The sequence below is a fragment of the Chenopodium album genome, chromosome 22 (assembly GCF_948465745.1).
Source record: "Chenopodium album chromosome 22, dcCheAlbu1.1, whole genome shotgun sequence".
Classification (NCBI taxonomy): Eukaryota; Viridiplantae; Streptophyta; class Magnoliopsida; order Caryophyllales; family Amaranthaceae; genus Chenopodium; species Chenopodium album.
Genome location: NC_137855.1, coordinates 13,537,259 through 13,561,094, shown reverse-complemented (window position 1 = coordinate 13,561,094; position 23,836 = coordinate 13,537,259). Strand labels below are relative to the sequence as shown.

General features: G+C 35.4%; 1 protein-coding gene and 1 pseudogene across 1 annotated transcript; one reads left to right on the top strand and one right to left on the bottom strand.

The window, feature by feature from the left end:
- The first annotated feature begins 1,171 nt into the window (after positions 1–1,171).
- Positions 1,172–4,208, top strand: LOC145604648 (peroxisome biogenesis protein 7-like). Its single transcript, XM_081660555.1, has 2 exons — positions 1,172–2,208; positions 3,888–4,208. Exons 1-2 carry the CDS (start codon positions 1,245–1,247, stop codon positions 4,067–4,069), a joined length of 1,146 nt encoding a protein of 381 aa, XP_081516681.1. The 5' UTR covers positions 1,172–1,244; the 3' UTR covers positions 4,070–4,208.
- A 12,416-nt stretch (positions 4,209–16,624) lies between these two features.
- On the bottom strand, positions 16,625–23,198 carry LOC145604825 (uncharacterized; annotated as a pseudogene).
- Between the last annotated feature and the right edge of the window lie 638 nt (positions 23,199–23,836).

The window sequence follows — 23,836 nt, the reverse complement described above, 5'->3', positions numbered from 1 at the left end:
AAAACTACCCAGATCTTTTAGTTTAGGTGGAGATTTATTTTGTAATATACCACTCATTCTGCAGTAAAAGCAACTGTCTTTACCTCACTAATAGATCTTTTTCTAGTCAAAATTTCTTTTATAAATTTAGAATATGCTGGAACTTGAGTAATTAATTTAGTGAAAGGAATTGTTACCTGCAAATTTTTGACAACCTCTAGAAACTTACCAAATTGCTTATCCAACTTACTCTTTAAATGTCTATTAGGGAATGGAAGCTTGATAGCAGGACTCTGCACATCTCCGATCTTATCTTGAGTTGTACCCTGCAATTTATTATCAGAAGAGTTAGTTTTAACCTGGGGCCCTGCAGGGCTAGTAACAACAAGGCCCGTCGTATTTTGAACCACTTCTCAGGGTAATTGCATTCACGTGATCTGTAGGTTGTACTGGATGCGATGGTAGGGCTCCCTGCTGGCAAGTTTGTAGAGTAGAGGAAAGTTGCGCAATTTGATTATCTATGATTTTATTATGTGCTAGGATCGAATCAATTTGCGCATCCCTACTCTGCATCTGCTTTTGCATATTGGCTAACATAGTTTTGATTTCTGATAGGCTAGAATCAGAAGGAGAAGTAACAACCTGTTGTGATCTCTGATGTGGAGGTTGGTTACCTCTGCTGTGGTTGTTGTACCTGTGGTGGGGGGTAATGTCAGAGAGTGAATGAGAGGGTATTTTGGTATTTTGCACATCTCTTGCTTTCTTTCTTAATATACGCGCCAAAATGAAACGCATCAACTAATAAGAAACGGAGGAAGTATTTGTTTTAGCGCCGATATTCTTTGAATTTAGCCCTTATATTCTTTAAATTTAGCTATTATGTTATTTGAATTTAAGTATTATGTTCTTTGAGGTAATGAGCGATACATAATTGTTGTTTTAACATATTATATTCTTAAATTAGTTTTTAACAAGTGTTGAAACGTTTCAGGCTTAATTCCTTACAAGATGTAGGGCTTGACTTGCTTCACGAATTGACTTGATAGAATAAGGACACCCTAAGGTTAGGGTTTAATGTATATTGGATGTTGGGCTTGACAATAATATAACACTAATTAAAATGGGCTAATTTAGGTTATTTCCCCCACAATTGTACAACCCTAATCTACATCATTTGTTGAGAAACGACCATCATAAATTCATAATCCACCCACCAACCTAGTAGACAAACCCTACACAATCACCAGAGCAAATCAACTCCAATCATGCCGGTGTTCAAAACCGCCTTCCAGGGCTGCTCCGTCAAATTCAGCCCCTTCTACGAACACCGCTTAGCCGTCGCCACCACCAAAAACTTCGGCAAGAACGGCAATGGCTGCCTCCACATCCTCGACCTCTCCCCCACCCCATCATCTCCCACCCCCATCTCCGAGCTCACCTTCTTCGATACCGCCGAGGGCATCAACGACGTCTCCTGGTCCAAATCCGACAACAACCTCCTCGTCGCCGCCTTTGCCGACGGCTCCCTCAAACTGTACGACACCTCTCTTCCCCCTCAACAAAACCCTTGTCGCTCTTTCGTTCGACACAGCGATGAAGCTTATTCCGTCGATTGGAGCCCAAAACGCAGTAATTCCTTCATCTCCGGTTCTTTCGATCATACAATTAATCTTTGGACTGTTGATAACCCCACCCGTGTGCGCACCTTCAAGGGACATGATTATTGTGTTTATTCTGTTGCTTGGAATCCCCTGCTTGACAATGTTTTCGCCTCGGCTTCCGGGGATTACACGGTTCGGTGTTGGGATGTTCGAAACCCGCGCTCTACTATGACCATACTTGGTAATGAACATGAGATTTTGTCTTGTGATTGGAATATGTATGATGATTATTTGCTGGCTACCGGGGCGGTGGATAATATGGTTCGGGTTTGGGATGTGAGGAGTATTAGGACTCCCATTGCTGTTCTTTCTGGTCATGAGTATGCTGTAATGAAGGTTAAGTTTTCGCCACATCGCCGGAACATGGTTATGAGTTTTTCTTTAGATTACACGGTTTGTATGTGGGATTTTACGGTGGAGGATGCTTTAATTGAGAAGTATGATCTTCATACTGATTCCCCAGGCGGGATCGATATGAGTTTTTTTGACGAAGGGTTGTTGGCTAGTACTGCATGGGATGGGATGACTTATGTTTGGCAACGTGGAACTGATCCTAGAGCCGAAGGAGGTATGTTATAATTTCTTGTGTTGAGAAATTTATGTCTTGATATATTTAGTGTTTAATAAAAATCATCTAACACAACTTTTTTTTTTGATGTAATTGGAATGAGTTGATCATGCATTCACCCCTTTTTTGGTTGTCCAATGATCTTTATTTATAAAACATGCTGTGTATAATGTAGATGGATGCAAATGGAAATGTAAGCTATGTTTGTTCCGAAAATGGTAGCTTAATAAATTGCTGATAGTGATGGGTAATTGCTTATGTAATGTTGGGAATCTTTACTGGTATGCTGAATTGCTGAGTTATAAGTTTTACTTGCTGTACTTTAGGAACTAGTTTGGACACTCTTTATCCTTGCCATATTCTTTATCAATGCAAGAGTGTGCACAGACTGTACATTATTAGGATTCAGGGATTTTGCTTTATCACTGTATTTTGCTGAGATTATCCCTATCCAAGGATTCAAGGGTTTCTAGAATATTCCCCATAAGTAGACTTGCACCCCCTCTCTTTAGGGAAAATCCATTATATTGTAAATTACATAGAGCTGGATCAATAATAGTAAATTGTATAAGTACATGGCAAAGATTCGGAGGAGGACCATTTCATCTCCCATACCTGGTACTTCTGTCCATATTAAACAGAAGAATCAAGGCTTATTTGGGCAGTGGATGTAACTTCGTGTGTTTTTCTTCCCTTTATGGGTTGAAGAGATGGAATTGTATGGATTTGTGAAGTGGAAGGAAAGTAGCTGCTGTTAGCTAATTGAAAGTGAGGAAAGGGTGTTGTAAAAAGGCCATTATGCGGCATTGCAATAATCGGGTTAGTTTATCGAAGGCTTTTCAGTTAGTTGTAAGAGTGACATGTCGGACATCAAAGTGGTTGACAGGTAAAGGAAGATATCTTAAAGGTTTATTGTTAATTTCAATAATTTGTAAGGAGGCAAGGAGCTTAATGGAATTGTGAATATGGAGTATTAAAGTTGTTCAGTGCCCTCTAATTCAAAGCCAATTTGAGGACTCAATCCTCTTTCTTCTCCAAGTTTCTATGCTTGATGAGTTGATGGTATTGTATTATTATAACTTAGAACCTACTAAGGAGTAGTATGTTTCTTAACCTATGTAGAAATTGGGTAGCTTAAATATTTAAATGGTGATTAGTGAAATAGTTCCTTTGCTGACTTACATGAAAGACTCCTTGGGAAGTTTAGCTTTGAACTTATCATACATCCTTGCAAATACTGAAATACATATTGGGTCAATGAACTTGTCTGCTGGTTCTTGGTTACTATTTTTCCCCTTAAAATCCTGGAATTGAATTATATTTGCTTGGTTTTGAACTTTTGACTGAGACTGTAAAGCCCTAATCAGCCTTTGATTAGTTTATTTTCCTGTTTTATTACTCCCCAGTCCCTACTAGTTTTCTTAATTGTTGATGTAATGTTGGGAAACTTTACTGTTATGCAGTTGCTGAGGTATATGTTTGACTTGCTTTACCTTAGGAACTAGTTTGGACATTTCCATCCCTGCCATATTTCTTTACAATTTAAGCGTGCACACATTGTACACTATTAGGATTCAGGGATTTATAATTGCTCTTGTGACTTGTGACTGTTGGCAGGAAGTAATGTCCTCAATTGGCAGTAACTTGTTTTTTGTTTTTTTTTTTTTGGTGTTTTGTAGACTCTATGGATCCTCAATTGGAAATGCTTTGTGGATCAATTATGAAGCTTGAGGTGGAGAACAAGAATGATACGCCACATACATCACCCGATCTTCATCCAATTGAAAGCCCTATTGCATCCTCTAACCAAACATCAAATTTAGTCATGTCAAATACTATAGAATTGATTAGTAATACGTAGTAGGTTATAATGATAGCAAACTAAAGTTTGTTGAATTGACGTGAAGGCCTCATTAGTCATAACACTGACTGCACAATGGTACTCAATCTGTTTTTTTTATAAGCTAGAGTTGGATTTGCACATCTGTCGAGATACAACTTTGATCATTAGTATTTTTAATTAGAGGATAATAAAAATTATGAAAAAATAAATTTATAAAAGTAGACATTATGACAAATCCAACAACATATTATATAATCATATTTATATATTATATATTGGTAAAAAAAATTAAGTCAATGATGACATGAATAGTGGAAAATCCTAACTCTAGCTTATTATGATATGAATTTTCATAGTTAGAGGATTTAATGTATCTATCTCAGCTTTGGATTTCATCACTACAAGTCTACTAAAATCTTGGGTGGACCTGGTCTACAATAAACTAGACCAAAAGTCTCACGTGCCAAAACCACCCCAAGCAAAACATGCCGAAATCTTCACAGCCCAGCCCACTAACCCCTAAACTCGTAAAACCCCAAACGAAAGAAAAAATGTAAAATTGGCTGCAACACCCTGAGGTATGGCTTAGGTGCACCGAGCACCCTAAACTTTGCGTAGTAGCCAAAACACCACCAACTATGGTGTTAGGTGCAACACGTGCCATAAATGAAAATTTCCGGCAACTTATTTCACCGGGAGGAGGTGAATTTTCATTCTCTAGAACAGTTATGTAGTCTTTCATCCACTTAGCAAGCATGGATCAATTCTAGGGTTCATAATTTCTTTCTCCTACAACTTCATCATTGACGCCATTAACAACTTCATCATCAGAGCTCGAATTTTTTCTCTCTCTCCTTCTAATCAGTTCTAGGGTTCATAATTTCTCCATAATCAATCAATTTCTGCAAAAATTGCTAATTCTTATAAACAATTAATTGAAATTGATCTAAATCGAAATATATAGGACACTATAGAAAACTTCGATATTAACGTCATCAATTTCGATCTGAACGAGAAGCTCAAATTGAAAGCAACTATGAAGGTAAGAATTATAAAAATTACTAATCATCTATTTGATTTTGATTCAATTGTGCAAATTAATTGATCATTGTTTGATTTGTCAAATATACAAAACTTGTATCATAATCCCATTCAATTCGAACTTGAACAAGAAGATGAAGCTTTTGAAGATGTAGAACAAGCTATTATTGAAGCTAAGGATGAGAATGAAGTTCAGGAGGATAATCAACATGTAATGCAAGCTCAAGGTATTATACGATATATATGCAATTGATTTTAGAATTTGATAATGTGAATTAAGCGATTATGCAATTGCAATTGTTTGTTTGGAAAATTAAATTAGGCATTTAGGTATTAATTCGTATTATTGTAACCAGTTGTACGTGATTTATGTTGATTGAAAATTAAATAGGTTTACAGTAGTTAGAGACATGCAAAGCCAGTTTTAAGTAATATAGTTGCCTTTAACGATAGTGTAGTGATCTATTTTAAACCGTTTTTTAAATAGATCATATGTTAATTGTTACTTATTCTTTAGTGATAGTTGCCTGAATGTTCTTTAGTCAAAATAGCATCAAAAGGGAAATACTACATTGTAGTGCTTCCATCTGATACATAATTTTATAAGAATCAAACACTAAGGAGGTATGACCAAAATTTACTTGTATTCATAGCAGTTGCATCACTAGCTTAGAAATATACACAGGTTTCATTTCCTAGAGTTTTTCTAACCATCAATTACAGCTTACAAACCAACTTTAACAATCACAGGATAATATTAGATCACTATCCTCAAGTAAGTTTTAAAATAGATCATACGTTAATTGCTATATAAATTAACCTGTCTATTGAAACTAAGCCTTAATATCAACTCTCATTGTCGAATCTCGAATCAATATTGCGTAACTCATACAATTAAACCTGCGCAAATGTAATTGCATAGCATTATAACAATCAATAGGAAATTAACCCAAAATATTAACAATCAATAACAATAAATCATCCCTTCATATTGTTCATGGATCCTCAAGAACCCTAGAAATAAACTACTCGTGCATAATTAAAACTAAACTAATCAAAGCAATTAAATTAAACATAATTAAAACAATAATAATAAAACTAAAACAAAACAATAATAATTAATAATAAAGCAAAATATTAAAGACTTAAAAGAATGAAAACTAAAAAGAAATAAACTAATGGAAACTAAACTAAAGCATAAAAGAATGAAAACCAAGGAAATAGTTCCGTAAAATTGTAACAAACTAAAATCAAATAAAACTAAAACTAGTTTCTAAAAGTTTAATCAAGAAAATCTTTAACTAAAGACAAGTTACGGAAAATATAAAACTAAGACTAAAGCAGTACAATAATCAGCTAACCTTCTAAGCTAAACTTAGTCCTCAAATATACTTCATAGTTGCGTGAATTGGAATAAGGTCAATAAATGTCGGAAATCGACATTAAGTTGAACAGCTGGAGTAAGGCCTAAGGATAAAGGCGCGTCCAGCTGTAGTACGAATTATCTATCCCTACACCCTAGAACCCTAGAGTAGGGAACTCTACCTACACCCCCACTCAAAACAACACGCTTCATACTGCTCGGCGCTCGCATATCAGTTTCCTTGCTATTTCCCCACATTCTCTCTCTTCAAAAAATAAAAGTGCTCTATATTACTCTTAGAAATTGCCTATATTCATTTTGTCCTTCACCAGATCTTCATTGTCTATGCAAGATTGTTATTAAGCTAAGGTACCAAATTCTCTCTTGTTTTTCAATTTGATTTCTTATTTTGTGAATTGTTGTTGAATGAAAGTGAAGGTTTGAAGTAATTTGATATGATTGTTCGATGACTATTTGGATTATCCTATTTTTTTTTCCCAATTTGATTGTTGAATAACAATTTAGATCGTCGTCATTCAAACAAAAATTCATCGTAAGGTATACACGGTATCACACTCTCTATCTCATTGATTTTTTTGTTGAATTTTGCCATTTCACCGAAAACTCTAGCCATCAAATTATGGTGTATATCAAATTATTGTGGTTTCCTATTATTATAGTTAAATTATGTATGATATACTCTATTTTGTGTTAAATTAATTTGTGGTGAGTTATTAAATTATGAAAGTGTTCGACACAAAAAATTAGAAACATATTTTACTTGTAATAATTTTCTGGATAATTTGATCAAAACTCGTTGGGATTGAAATGTAAATTTAGTTTATTGTGGGAATTTTTTTTTCTAATGAATGTTCATTTTCGTTTTGAATTTAATTTGTAAAAAATAACATATGATCATTCATAAAATGAATAATGTTCATATACTTATTGTTGATTCAAAAATGAGATTAATGAATGTTTAATAATTTAAAATTGATTGTCAAATAATCATTCAAATGTTCATATTAAAAAAACGTAATGTTCATTTATTCCTAATAATATGTTTATTTTGAACATATGTACTCCCTCCGTCCCAATATATAGTTCCTGTTTGTATTTTTTCACGCTATTTAAGAAATGGGAGGAAAAGGTGGATGAAGTATATTAAAAGTGGAAAAAGCTAGACAAAAGTACAAGACAGGTGAATAATTTAAGGAGAAAAAGTGAAAAATACAATTATAGACAAAAGTTAGAGAGAAAAAGTGGAAAAAAGTACAAGGCAAGTGGATAATTTAAGAGTGAATTAGGAAGTTCAATGAATAAAGTTATAAAAAACGAGGGTATAATGATTTTTACATACTATCCAAAAATAAAAACAGGAACATCATTTTAGGTCTCCAAAATAGGAAAACAGGAACTATAATATGGGACGGAGGGAGTACTAATATTTGCAAAACCATAACATTGCGTACTTGTAGACAACCCTTATATAAGGTATTTACTATGGACTTGTTGAGTGTGTGTATCCAATACCCAAATCAAAAATGGATTTGTAAAATGAAGAAAAATAATATAAGTATATAATTGTACATAATCATACCTCTTTATGTTCATTTATATGTTATTGAATGTTCTATGCCATATTTTATCACTTTTATATTATTAAAATTTAGACACTTATTTTTTTTCCAATAATAAACCATTTATCTTTATAATATATATTGGTTTTTTGGATATACAGGAAAATCAAATCAGGAAGCTGCAAATGGAATACACGCCTCAAGTAATGCTTTTTGAATGAAATGTATTGAAAAAAAATGAAGGGCAGCGAGAAGGTTGATAAATGAGTTAAAATATAAGCAATTTTTTTTTTCTTTAAATAGAATATTGTTTTAACATATTTGATGTATAAACAAGTTATATATTTTGTATGTCGTATTTCATACAATAGTAGTATTGTTTGCTAGATATTATTATAAAAATGTGAAAACAGATTATTTTTTTTTTGTTGTGCAAACTATAGTAGAATGAACATGTTCAATATCCTCGTCAAAAAAAAATAAATAAAAAAAAAGAGAACATGTTCATTATCATATCAGTACTAGTAATTCATTAAATTCTCAACACTATATCATCTCTTTAACTATATGTTTATGACCATATCATTAAATGTTCATGAACAATATAATAACATAAAAAAAGTATTCTCTACTACCATGATCATTTAAACAGTTCACAATGATCACAATAAGTTATGCTTGTATATCTTAAATCCCTAGAGTAAAATGGGTAAAGTAGACTAGTAGAGATATACTTATACTCTATATAAAATCATCAGTAACATATTAAAACTCCATCCTTCCATAGTACACATATATGCTTACTAACTTTTCAAAAAATTAATAAATTTTATTATATGTAAATGTTCATTTTCATATTGATAATTGTCCATTTTCATTATGATTCATGATCATTTCATATTGAACAAGTAAATGCATAATTTTAAATGAACATATACATATACTTAAATGCTCATTTTGATACTAAAACACCTATTATATCATGAAGTAGTTATTTTTTTTCTATACATTTATATTGTAATAATGAACATTTGCGCATATACAAATGAACATTAAAATAATACATATTCATATTTCTATATATTCATTTGCACATATAGTTTTAAATATTTTTATAATTGACATATCTTAAATTCTTTATGTTATTGACTTTTAGATATGTAGTACTTATTTTTCAATAATATCCTTAAAAAATTGTTTGATTTATTGATCAAATAATTAAATTGTGACATGTTATCCGCAATAGGTTAATTTTAATGCTCCATAATTAAATGTTCAGTTATAAAATAATAAATGTTCATTTACAATCAATAAAAAAAATTGTTTATTTACAACCATTAAAAAATGTTCATTTTAAAAATATTATATGTTCAATTATAAATGTTTACCAACAATTTCCCCTGTTCGATTTTCTAGCCCGCTACGCCATCCCAAATTAACTCAAGCCGTCGTTCCTCCATGACAAACGATCCATGGTGGTGGTGATGGGATAGAATATCAACTCCTATATATTTCCCGCCGCTACTCCATATAATGGAAGATACATCTACCACCACCATAACCATGACTACTACAATTGTTGCCCAGAAGCACAACTGCTACTGCCATTAAATTTAATTTCAATGATCCGAGATTCCTTATCGGAATCGAGTGTTTTTAAGTGATTAGTCTTGTGATTTAACTGGATTTTATAAAACGGCGGTTACACAAACGAGGCGAGAATTATAATGTCGTTGGGGAAGGAGATAATGGCGGTGAGATCGCTGAAAATGGATTTCTCTAGAGTTAATAAAGACGGATACTGTATACTGTATAATTCGGAGGTAAGATGCGGTGAATGGTGATAGCTGCTATAATTTGGGATGGGAGGGGGAAGGGTGTGGGGAGATGTAGTGGGGAGAGGTATAGGATGATGCAGTGGGGAAGGGGTGTAGGGAGTTCTACCTACACTAAGGTGTAGGTAAAAATTTGTAGCCGTAGTACTCATCATGCGATCGGGCCAAGTTGCTTGGAGTAAACTCGCGGCCTAGATCTTTAACGTGAACGTGATTGGGCCTCTAACTTTAGCCCAATTCTTCTTCCTTGGTTGGTCTGTGTTAGTAACTTGGAATGTTGAACCTCCTCACGTATGACTCTAATATTTTTTTAGTGGCTAATAACCTCGGGAATTGTCATAATTCTGCAAATTCCTGCAAAATAATACCAACTCTACAAAAACACTAGAAAACGTATATTAGTAATAAAAATAGCTCCGCAGAGCTCAAATAAGCACAATTATGACCACGGGACGGGGAGTAAAAATACATATAAAATAGACTCATCAAACTCCCCCAAGCTAAACCTTTGCTTGTCCCTAAGCAAAGCAATGAATAAATAAATCAATATTTCACACCAAATACATTCAAACCAATAAATACGATTCAACGCAATTCCGATAAATATATTAAAGTCAATCACTCAAATCCATTCAATTACCAATCTTCCCTAACAATTGTCAAGTAGAGCAAACCACAAGAGCATATAGAATTCAAGACTAGTGCTCACACACTCAACTCTCATTTATGTGGCGAGTAAAAGATGTACTCGATCGCTCCCCAACCAACCCTTTAAATGTGAACAATGCCCTCCCAACTCACACACTCGTGTGTTTAAAAAGACATGCACTCAACCTAGTAGTCGACTCGGAATATGTCAAATCATTCTTTGCATTGATAAACAACTAATTTCACATTCATACAACTCTATGAACAAAGGTCGGAAGGTCTTCAAAGCTTGTAATGTAAAGCTTGGGTAAAGGGTAGGATAAATTTGGGAAAAAGTGAGAGTAAAGCCATGCTTAAGGGAGCCAAATCCTAACAAATAAAACCAAGGTCAAAAATAAATAATGACCATAAATCTCCAACTCAACTCTACAAAAATTCACCAAACAACCAATCCAATATTAACAATATTTTCAACACTTACAATAAATCACTCATACAAATATGATATTATGGAACTTGAGTGAACAAACAAAATTTGAACTCTTTTTTTTTTTTTTTTTTTTTGAGTAACCTTCAATTAGAATACTTGAATATTGAAACAATTTTTTTCTTTTGCTCCTTTTTTTCTTTTTATCTCACATTGGAATTTTTTCAACTTTGAACAACAATTTTCATTTTTTTCCAATTAACATACAAGAGCAAATAACTTATCATATCCACCCAAATTGTGCAAATTATGTGCACACTATAACTCCCTCACCTCACTAACTAATAGCTCCCCCAAGCTAAGCTTGGGACTAGTAACCAATGGGGCAAAATTAAGCTTGTAATGTGGCTAAATAAACAATAAAAGATTAAGGAAACAACATGGGTAGCAAGAAGGGAACAAATGTATCTAATATCATCTGAAGGCTACCTAAAAGAACAAATGCCTTCGTCCTCCTCAATGTGCATAATAATGAGTCATACAAACATTACTCAAAGTTAAAAACCAATACTCAACTTCATTGACATACCAGGAACTAACACACATTCCTCAACAATCAACTAGTCAAGCACTATATTCACAAGTAGTTTGGCAAAATTGACGCATATTTAGGTTTCAAGGCAATCAAACATACAATCATGATCAACTAATCCACAATATTTATCATCAATAACCAAGAATCAAAACAATTCCAAAAACTTTAATCAAGGGGCATAGGGAAGCATGATTCATAATTCATTGGAACGTATTTTTGAATTTTTTTTATTTTTTGAAAGCAATAAATCTAACCTAGAAAAACAATAAAATCTAGACTAATAAAGAAATAAAAACTAGACTAAGAAAGAAATAAAACTAAACTAAGCACACCAAAGAAAATAAAAAGAGAAGGGAAAGAAAGAGTGCCTATATATGTACAAGAAATCCCCCCCAAGCTAAATCAGACAATGTTCCCTTTGGCTTAAAGGGAATTTAGTAACCCAAGTGACTACCCCACATCATCAAACTCGTAACCACCACCATCCCAAGCATTGCAATGCATCACCTTAGTACAATTTTGAGCAAGAAAGGAACAAAGTGTTAGTAGGAAGAGAGGCAAAAACAAGTCAGGTTCACTATTTTGCTCATAACTTTTTTTATGCAAATGATAATTCAATGGTTCTAATTTCATTGTAAAGTAGACTTGAAGAGATTTCCAACGATTGGTCACACGCAAAGTTTCGTTAAGAAACGCAAAAGTTATGGCGTTTTGAAGTTGGCCATATTTGCTGACGCGCTCTCGCGCCCGACCGGGCGAGCTTAGCCCGACCGAGCCCGTCTCCAAGGTACGATCAGGTGGTTTCTTGATACTCGTTGCACGAGATTCCTTTTTGGCCTTGATTTTCTTCGTATTTTTGCTTGATTGAGCAAATGCCACCCGATCGGGTTGGACTTTCACTACGGGCTCGATTTTCGCAACTTGCTCATTTTTCCTCTAGATTAAAAGTAATATTATCATCCCCTACACATAATGTAAGAAAATAATTGGAATTTGTAAATCTTTCTCAATATCAACAATAACAAAATCAACACGTATATAAAATTTACCTACTCTAAAAAGAACATCCTCTAAAACACCTAAAGGGTATTTAACAGAACGATCGGCCATTTGTAGAGTAATATTGGTAGCTTTTAATTTACCCATAATTAATTTAGAGTTCACAGATAATGGAAAAACACGTACACTAGCACCCAAATCACATAAAGCTTTATCAATTATCACATTACCAATATGACAAGGAATAGAAAAACTACCCAGATCTTTTAGTTTAGGTGGAGATTTATTTTGTAATATACCACTACATTCTGCAGTAAAAGCAACTGTCTTTACCTCACTAATAGATCTTTTTCTAGTCAAAATTTCTTTTATAAATTTAGAATATGCTGGAACTTGAGTAATTAATTCTGTGAAAGGAATTGTTACCTGCAAATTTTTGACAATCTCCAGAAACTTACCAAATTGCTTATCCAACTTACTCTTTAAATGTCTATTAGGGAATGGAAGTTTGATAGCAAGACTGCACATCTCCGATCTTATCTTGAGTTGTACCCTACAATTTATTATCAGAAGAGTTAGTTTTACCCTAGGGCCCTGCAGGGCTAGTAGTACTCTTCATCCGATCGGGCCCAGTTGGTTGGAGTAAACTCGCGACCTAGATCTTTAGCGTGAACGTGATTGGGCCTCTAACTTTAGCCCAATTCTTCTTCCTTGGTTGGTCTGTGTTAGTAACTTGGAATATTGAACCTCCTCACGTATGACTCTAATATCTTTGTAGTGGCTAATAACCTCGGGAATTGTCATAATTCTGCAAATTCCTGCAAAATAATACCAACTCTACAAAAACACTAGAAAACGTATATTAGTAATAAAAATAGCTCCGCAGAGCTCAAATAAGCATAATTATGACCACGGGACGGGGAATAAAAATACATATAAAATAGAGTCATCAAACTCCCCCAAGCTAAACCTTTGCTTGTCCCTAAGCAAAGCAATGAATAAATAAATCAATATTTCACCCCAAATACATTCAAACCAATAAATACGATTCAAGGCAATTCCGATAAATATATTAAAGTCAATCACTCAAATCCATTCAATTACCAATCTTCCCTAACAATTGTCAAGTAGAGCAAACCACAAGAGCATATAGAATTCAAGACTAGTGCTCACACATTCAACTCTCATTTATGTGGCGAGTAAAAGATGTACTCGATGGCTCCCCAACCAACCCTTTAAATGTGAACAATGCCCTCCCAACTCACACACTCGTGTGTTTAAAAAGACATATACTCAACCTAGTAGTCGACTCAGAATATGTCAAATCATTATTTGCATTGTGGACTTCAGCACCCCTTTATCAGCCAATCTGTCCAGCAACCGCTTTAGGCTATAGCAGTCGTTGGTGTCATGGCCAATATCCTCATGGAAATGGCAGTACTTGTTTTTGTTCCGGTTTTTTGCCGGACCCTTCATAGCTGCAGGCTTCTCAATAGTCACCCGGTCTTTTATCTCCATGAGGATGGAGTAGCAGTCCTTGTTAAACTCGTACTTGGGGACATACAGTTTAAACTCTTTCTTTTTATTTTTGGACGGCTGATCAGAGTCCTCCGCCGCCCAAACTTCTTTTATTTTCTTTCTCTCTTCAGCTTTTTGAGCCGGCTGATCTTGCCGACTCCCTTTTTATTTGTCGGACTTCTTTGAGTCCGACTGCTTGCTGGTGGAGCGGAGTTCGGTCGCTTGTATATAAGCTTCCGCCTCCATCAGCGCCTCTTGAAGAGTGGCGATTCTCTTCCGGACGAGGTCAAACCTAAAAGTTGACCCGTCTTTTAGACCCTTGAAGAAGTCTGTATATGCAACATCGTCAGATAGTCCTTGGATCTGGATTCTCACCAGATTGAACCACCTGATATAAGAACGGAGCCCTTCCCTGTCTCCCTGTTGTACCGCGCCCAAGTCAAGACTTATCTTTTTCGCGGGTATATTCATGGAGAAGTTAGAGGCAAACAAGAACGTAAGTGTCCTGAAATTGTTTATGCACCCAGGCGGCAGGTTGCCGAACCACTGTTGGGCAATGCCCTTTAGTGTAGCTGGGAAGCATCTACACCATGCAGCATCATCCAACCCCTGTAAATACATAAGGTTGGTGTAGGCCATCAGGGTTGGTGGTGCCGTCATAGACTCCAACCAAGACATTCTTAACCTTGGCCGACTGTGCCGCCTCAGTTATTTCCTTGGAGAACGCAGAAGGTTGTTCACCAAGTTTTAGCAGACGGAGCTGCCAGTCCAGTGGTTAGACTTGATATGCCGCCTGACCCCCGAAGAGGGCAGGTTGCTGATATGATTGGGCGAACAGCCTTTATGGTTGATGGGGCACATACAGGACCGAGCCTATCATCTGAGGACCTGTATGGACGGACGGGCTGCCTGACAGGTTCTCCTGTATAGATTGGGAATACCTCATCGAGGTATTCCTGAAGCTGTCTGGCATAGTCGACGTTGAAACCGAGTCAGAAAGCTGCTTGTTTCTCTTTTGCTCAATGATAAGTCGAGCATCAGAGTAAGTCTTCTTGCTGCCATCCGGCTCAGTATACCGGATGGGCTTCCTCTTTCCCTGGTCCGGGAAGCGGAACTTGGACTAATCGATAAAAGGCCTGCCCCCCTCCTTTATATTGGGATGTGGAGTGGGTTGCCTGTCTTTCACGGACTTAGCCTTCTCAGAGTGGGAGGGCCTCTTTGCCGACTGACCCTTGTTGGGTCCAGCCATTTTCTTGGAGATCAGGTCCTTCATCTTCCCCTTAAAGCTCGTCATGAATTTCATGAACTCTTCTCGGGTGATGTGAGCAGTCTGTCCTGCCGCCTGGGGCTGGCCGGTTGACTTACTCGGACCCGCCTGATCAACGCCCCGTTCCCTGTTATCCTTGGAACGGATGCGTCTGGTTTTAAGAGATCCATCTTTGGCCGTAAATACTTCGACCTCTGGATGGGAATCTGTATCATGGGCCGAGTGGACCTTTGCTTCTGGACGTTTGTCCTCAGGAGGAGTTACAGTCTCTTGAGAAACCATCTTAGAGGTACTCTCCCCACAGACGGTGCCAAATGTTTTGGGGATTTTTATGTGTCCTGCGAGAAAGTTACGTCACCAAGATTGGGTCCTCGCTGGCTGTACCTGCAAACAAATGGAAGCTTCGGTTGTTCGGAGTTCTGCCTCCGACGATCAAGTTAGTATGTGTTCGGAGTAAAAAGCGAAAAGTAAAAGTAGATTTTCTCGAGTCCTGAGATCAGGTGTTTTCTCTGTTGTAAGAGAATTGATTGTGATGTAATAAATAAATGTGTCCCCAAAATAGGGTAAATCTCCCTATTTATAGGGTCATTGGTAAATGTGCCCTTACCTAGGTCATTCTGACCTAGATTTGGTGGGCTGCGCCGCTTTACGGCTTTCTTGGGAATTAGGCCCTGAAAGTCGTCATTCCCTGATGAGTATCTGTATGCCACGTGTCAAATCCAGGTGAGTCCATTTGGACTCCTTTTAGGGTGACACATGTCACACTCTCATTGGGCCACGTGACGGGGTAAAAATCCCCAAATCAAAACTCAAGATTAATTTCAATTGAACTTCTTTCACTTTTTTTTTAGATTTAATAAAAATATATCAGGTGAAACTTATTTCAAATTATTTAATCTCAAAAAAGTCAAAGTGTCTACATTTACAATTGTCAATAATAAGAAATATTTACAATTGTCAAAAATAAGAAACTTATTTTGTATGAACTTATCTAAACTTATGTGCCTCAAATAAGTCAAATGCTGTCTATATTGTTATTTGACAAAACTTGTCACTTCTAGCCTTCATCTTATAAGTAGATGGCAATTGTGGAAGCAAAAACAACTTGTCAACTAGTAGCTTGTAATAAAGGTAGGCAGTCAAAGCACTAGATGTTTATGTTACTAGTATTTGGTGAAGAAAAGTTGTTGGACTTGTACTTTGTAAAATGCAATAAAACCTATGAATATATGATTAATTGATTAAACACTACTCTACAACTACACATACTAGCATAACGATTGCAAGAGGAGTGAACCAATTTCATACTTTGAAAGCTGCTCGAACATTCATTATTGCAAACATTTCCAAGTATGAGAAGAGACAGTTCCGCAAAATTTCAGAATCCAGACATAATATGGATCCTTAGATGATACAAGGTACCAATGTACCAGTATTTACGGAAATGTCGATATTTACAGGTGGCTGTGAGGTATGTTACAAGTGTGGTACTATATACAGTTCAAGTTAATACATGATGTGGCATGGAGGGGCTAAAACTCGATGCCACTGTTCAGTTGTACAGAGAACGCAGGTCTGCCAACATTTGAGAGAGGAGTCTCAGCTTTCAGGACAATCCCAGTGCTTCCAACATTCCCGTTCCACTTAGACCTACCAAGCTGAAATTTTGCAGCAGAAAAAAGTGTAAATATATGAGCAAAAATAGACGATTTTACAAGACTGCATTAGAGAGAGAGTAATGTGTCCAGCCACAAGTCATCTTAATCTGAATTTACATTTGTAAATAAATTTAAAATGTAAACTTCCACATTCCATGCAAAACTTCACCTATAGCTAGATCTTGGGAAAACCCATAACTTACAATATGAAATAATGAATGTATAATTGGTAGTATAATTGTAATAAAAACAATTTCATACAAATATAATCAGAGAAGGTTTAATGTTCAAATATTCACATACTAACAGTGTATTATTTTCACCTTTTAAAAAAGTTTCAAATAAATTAGTTCATATAAGTTCCGAAAATTTAAAATCAATTCAGAAAACAGCAAAACAAGTTAAATTCATCATGGCTATCGCTGATAGCGAGTTAGTTCATCATAGTTATTCATAGGGACTACCTCTCCTAAAGCTTGTGATGAAGGTCTAACATTTCACATGTTGACGTAGATTCAGAATTTCAGATCTAGGGTTTTCAATGTAAACACCCCAGGACTGAAATAACTGAACCATATACATGTAAAAGGCAATCTCTCCCTATCTTGCCATTTATGCCCATGAAAGGTCAGAAAGGGATTTATGCCATTTATGCGCAGAATGAAAGGTCAGAAAGGGATTTATGCCCATGCCCATACTCATGCCATGTCATGTCATGTCATGTCATCAAGGGTACATGACGATAGATGCCTTGTTCAGTAGCATATGAGCCTAATAGCTGAAGATGAAATTAGGGAAAAACTAAATGAAGCAATGATAGCCACATACTTCATGAAATATGAAAAGATCATCTTAGGACAGTTGCAGAACCTAGTACAAAATTACACTTATACCTATCAATCTCATATAGTCATTTAACCAGTTTATGCATTCACAAAAATATACTAGAAAATCCATGTGCACTCGGTACCATCACCAAAACTACAAGGATACAGATATTTAAAGGGTCTCAAGCTGAATTTCAAAATGCGACCAAGGAAAAAGAGCATTAAAATGAAAGCTATGCAGCAAAAGGCAAGAATTAAATAGATAAAGCAACAAAGGTCATTGTGCAACTTACAGATACAGATGCAAACGCAGACGAATATGTTGAGTACGAACACCCATAAATGAGATTCAACTTATCCTTGACTGAATGAACAAGTTCTGCCCGTACACCAGGATCACTTCCACCAAATGTAGGACATAGACTAACAAATAAAAATAAGAGGTATTTTAGTAGATATAATGAGAAATCCCATGATTTGAACCCTAAAGCTGTAGAAGTGAAAAAATACAACAGTGCCAATCTTCATGTCTAAAATCTGATATGACGCTATCCAGTAGCCATTGTGATAAGGAAACTGCCACAGCAACAGGATACAACTAATAACCTCTTCAATTTTCAAATATCTAAAGTTTAAAAGAAACTCTTAATCAGGAAATCCTCATGTCTAAAATTAATACCAGTAAACTACTCTTACATCTTAAATTCTTAATAGAATTATAAATAATACAAACTTTCATAATCAGAAACTACTTCCCTTTGCATGTTTGAGCTATCCAAGGCACTTGTTTACCACTCCTATTAGGTTTAAGCCCATAAACAAAAAATTAATCCACTATCAGATTATCGGAAAAGTGAAGCATTCTATCTTGTTTTAAATCCACCCTAAGCAGCACTACATCGACAAACCAAGCCTCGGTACATGAAGCTATAATCCTAGGATAGAGGTAGTACAGCATGAAAACCATAATCAGATTTCACTGGAATCCAGACAGGATCTGAAAATAATGAAAACACGAGGGAAAGTGTAAGGATACAAGGAAGTTCATACTTACTTAAATTGAATGGTTGGCCTCACCAAGAGACCGGAACGCTTCCAAGCCAAGTCTTGTGCAAAACCAAGTGTAAATGATCTATCAGGCAACTGTATCATTGGAGTAATTTGTGTTCCCCATTTATTCTGCAAACACCAATAAAATAAATTAGAAACCAGCTGAAGAGAACAGGATATTTAAAAAATAAATGGGGAAAAAGCAAAATAATGTTGAACAAGCCTCTAACCAACCTTGCAAGAGAAACTGAACCTCATTTCACCAGGGTATTGACCCTGAGCTTGAAGCAAACCCCCACAAATAGGAAGAAATGCACTAGTGGTTAGTCCCTCCCCTGCTACATAAGTAAGCTGCCCGTTTGGAAACTGTAGATCCATGAATGACTGCAAGGCAAAGCACATAAAGGAAAATTTTAGAGACTATTTAAAACAAACAGCATTACATAACACATTAACCATCCTTCATGTACAGAATTCATCCAATAGCAGGGACTGTAACAAAAGGAATCCTAATAACAAAATTTTCCGAGAAGACAAGATAAGCTTCATTACAACAAATGAATTAAGTAATAAACCATAGAATAAGATATCTTGATGGCACTCCAGTAATAAACCATATATCTAAGTCATCTTACAAGTACAAAATTAAGCACGGATTGTTATCACCAAATACCTTTAACCATATAGAGTATACAGTATACTGTTGGTTCATACACAATGTTTTGTGCAAACTAAAAAAATTATAGAGAAAAACCATTTCGCTCAACTTTAGGCATTGGTTCATAGTTTCCAGGTCCAATCTCATGATATTAATAAAATGAGGAGAAATATATTAATTTTATAAAATAAATAACCAGCAATTTTAACTACTGTTAATCAGCAAAAGGTCATGAAGAGATGATGCAAACTTGTTGTTATATTCAGAGACAAGTGATTTGTTCAGTACAAAAAATCTACTACCACTTCAATTTTTTCACCTAAGTTCTTTGAATGTGATCATTGCTCAATTTAAAAAAGCATCTCTAACTAAAATGACAACTAGTGGTGTTATGTACGCATTCTGTTGCACCATATCACTAAACTAACTAGAATACATTACTGCTTATAATAATATCTTCAAGTATCATTGGTTTTACCTTTCATGCTAATTGAGCTGCAATTTTCAAAACACTTGAATACAAAAATGAATAACAAAGTAACACGGAGCCTGTGAATCCTGTTAAGCTAGCAAGGGCAATCACTAAAAACAATCGCAGTACAAAAACTACTGCATTCCATTATTTTTCATACAATACTCAGTCCTCTCTTCCTTACTCTTGACATAAAAAGAAACCTCTTCTTTAACCATGTGCTGCCTTACAGGAGAAATAACAGATGCTTCAAAGTAAAATAACAACTTAACAAGGTAGATTAACTACAGCTTGAAGGAATTAAAACCCTTCAAAATAAAACAAATGTAACATCTCAATATCTCATATGAAATGCCTTCGAATTTATGCCAGAAGAGTTGAACTTACACAAGCCAAAGGATTGAGACAGATCATTGACATCAAAAGCCACCTTCTGTGCTTAGTCCATACTGCTGGACATAGGGAGTGCAAACCATTCTAAAAACAAATGCAACAAATAGGCAATTAAAATCCATCTGGAAAACTAAAAGAAACTTGTTACAGAGAAAACCTATAATCATACATATCTAGGTAAATTGGTGGTTGAAGGGTCAATTAAACACCTTTTCTTTCTAATACAAGTTTTAGGCTGCATATGTATGAACACCCCCCCCCCCCCCCTCTTTTTTCAAGCAGAAGGCAACTTGCACCTGTAGTCTATTAATAGTGTAAGAAATCCATAGTTGATTAGAATTAATAAAGTTGAACCATGATTTCAAAAGCTCAAAAAGACCTCAAGTCAAGGCTTTAAAAGTGGGTTAGAGAGAGATGCATCAAAAGTTTTGCAAGAATGCTTATAAATCATTTAAGAATATATTTCATCCACTTTTAATTAATTAAACATTCTGAATCAAAGTAGGAAATAGAGATGAACTGAAGAAATGGATCAAAATCAGGTTAAATAGCTTGTTTTGGAGCACTGAGGCACATTGCCAAACCTCATGAAGCAGAGAGATTAGGATCACCATGCGACATACAAGATTGCTTTTTGAAGTGAGCAAAGAAAACCCAATTGTGATTTATAGATTATTATGACAGGGTAGTTTCATAGAAATAATGTATTCATATTCACCTTATCAACTATGTTTTATAAGTAAGACACAGACAAAGATCAGAACGCACCTTCCTATCATAACCATACCAAAGCAAGTGTTGCTTTGATAGATGAACTGGCAAAAGAAGTGTTGTATCACGAATAAAGAGAAGAGGTCCAAGCTGGACTAGAAACAAAGACGAATTCTGAGTTCCTGACGTAGAGCTACCACTTGATGCCTCAAGTCTCCATAGATCACCACGTGCAACAACAGAGCTTTGAACATCGCGGGTTCTACTGTCATAAGCAGATGTCACATTTACAGTCCCCTGTGTACACAAATAATAAGATGTTTCAGAGACAAGGTCAAGAACCAAGACAGAGCAACATATCTACCTTCTACGTATCATGTGTGCTTATACGAAATCATTGTAGCACAACTTATTTGTAAGTGTGTCAAAACTTATATAAATTGTGGCAAAACTTATATTTATTGCAGCAAAACTTATTTTGACTGAATTTATTTTCTTTAAACTTATTTGGTCTGAAATTATCAAACTTATCTTAACTAAATAAAAACATTCTTTCTAAATAAATAATAACATTTTCAACAGAATGGGGCCTAAAACAACAAACTGGATATCTTCCTAAAGATGGTCCAGGTCCAAAACATTCACAGAAACCCAAGCTATAGGCAATGGTAAATCGACAAATTTTTATGTTGAAAGGATTGGTAGGATAATACCTGTTGTTCTTTATTTTAAATGTCGGCAAACAATTGATAAGTGTAAGAATTTGACTAATAGAAAAAGGTAAAATTATCAAGGAAAAGCAAAAACAAACTCATCACTATACCAATATAAGATATGAAAAAGCAATATAACAGCCGCATAGCCTACTACATCAAAATGCCACATGAGAAAAAAAAATAGTGATTTATATCACTCTGAAGTCAGAAATCTGATTCTCTACCATCTAAACCTTAAACCAATCACTTTAGAACAAAGAATTATATCAGAATGCTTGGGCAAGCAAAGCAAACATTTCGCAAAGCTGCTACACTGAGCCTATACAGGTCACCTCAAGAGCTACCTTTAGTACTGTACCCTACCCCCGAACCAGCAGAGCAATATCATCATAAATTTGACATTAAAAACAATTTAACTACAAGTAGTACAAGTATTATATCAATGAAAAAATTAAGCTAAAATGAACTTCGTTCCACACCATCAAATTAAAACTATAGGTAAACAAAAACAATACTATATCATAGACAGTGTAGTATACCTGAGATTTACCGAAAAGACCGGCAATTTTAAGGTTAAACCCCGAAAGCTCTTCATCAGCAACTCCATCAACACCGGCTTCGGATTTCTCAGAAAACCTTAAATCCCCCCATTGTTCTGCCAATGAACCCAATTCCTCCCTAACCAATATACTCATATCACTCCTCTCCCCACCATTAACAGCATGATGAAGCTTCACCATACCCTTATCACTATCATTATGAATAAATGGCACGGGAATCGATCAAAAAAACTGCTGAACCAACCCATTAACACAAGCCCCAAAATCAGCCCCAGCTTGCCCTATCCTATTCCCAATATCAAAAATCCCAGTAATCCCAGAATTATCAATTGCAAGCCCAAAATCCCTGGGCACAAAATTCTGGGTAGGAAACTCGAATTCGACATCGAAGAGCTTAGTACTGGGAGGATTAGGCCACGCAAATGAAGGCGGCGCAATATGCGATTGAATCAACCCAGTAAAACCTTGTGCTAGCTTATCAGCCAAGTCTTGGCCGTGTCGCTGCACCTCTTCCCAAGCTTCAAACGACCTCTCCACCGACATTCGCCGCCGAATTCAATCCTCTTCTTCCTCTCTCCACCCCAGAAAAATTAATCACAACCAACAAAATATTACGAATTGAACATTCAAAACGATGAAGAATCGAAATGAAATTCGATAATCTGAGGTGAAATGGGGAAGTTAGGGTTTATATTGGGGGGAGTTTGGGGGAAATTGAAAAAAAGGGGGAAGAAGAAGGAGAAGATAAGAGTGAGAAAGGAGTGATGGGCGGAGGGCGAAAAAAGTCGGCGAGAGAGAAGGGGAGGAGAGCGCGGTTAAAGCGGTGTTGACACGTTTTTAGGAAGAAATTATTTTTTGTGGATTGAGAAACTAATTTTGGAAAATATAAATAAATAAAAATAAAAAATAAAAAATAAAATTTATTTGTGTTTGTGTTTAAGGTTAGGGAACATGATTGGAGTTTTGCATTTTTTTTTTTTTTGAGATGGAAATTAACGGATAATGATGGGATGTTAAAAAAAAAATGTGGGATTGATTAAATTTAGATAGGTTGTGAACTTGTGAGGTGTTTGTAGGCGAATTGATTTGTTTTTGAACAATTAAAGTATTTTTAAGATTAAGTTAAATTGGATAATGGATAAGCACGGGACTAATGTGTTGTACTAGTATTTAAATTTAGATATGTTATGAGGTGTTTTTAGGCGAATTGATGTGTTTTTGTACTGTTTTTTGTATTTTTAGGACCAAGTTAAATTGGATAATGGATAAGTACGGGATTCGTGTGTTGTAATTGGACTATTTGTTTTAAAAATGTGGTTTTTTTTTTTGATAATTTTACAAGGAGTTTTTTAAACCTATAAATTCAAATTTAGTGGAAAATTTGAACTAAAAAAAAGTAATGTCATCAAATATATATACTTTTAAAAGAAACTAGTTGTTGGTGTGCGCGCCACGCGCGCGCACCCC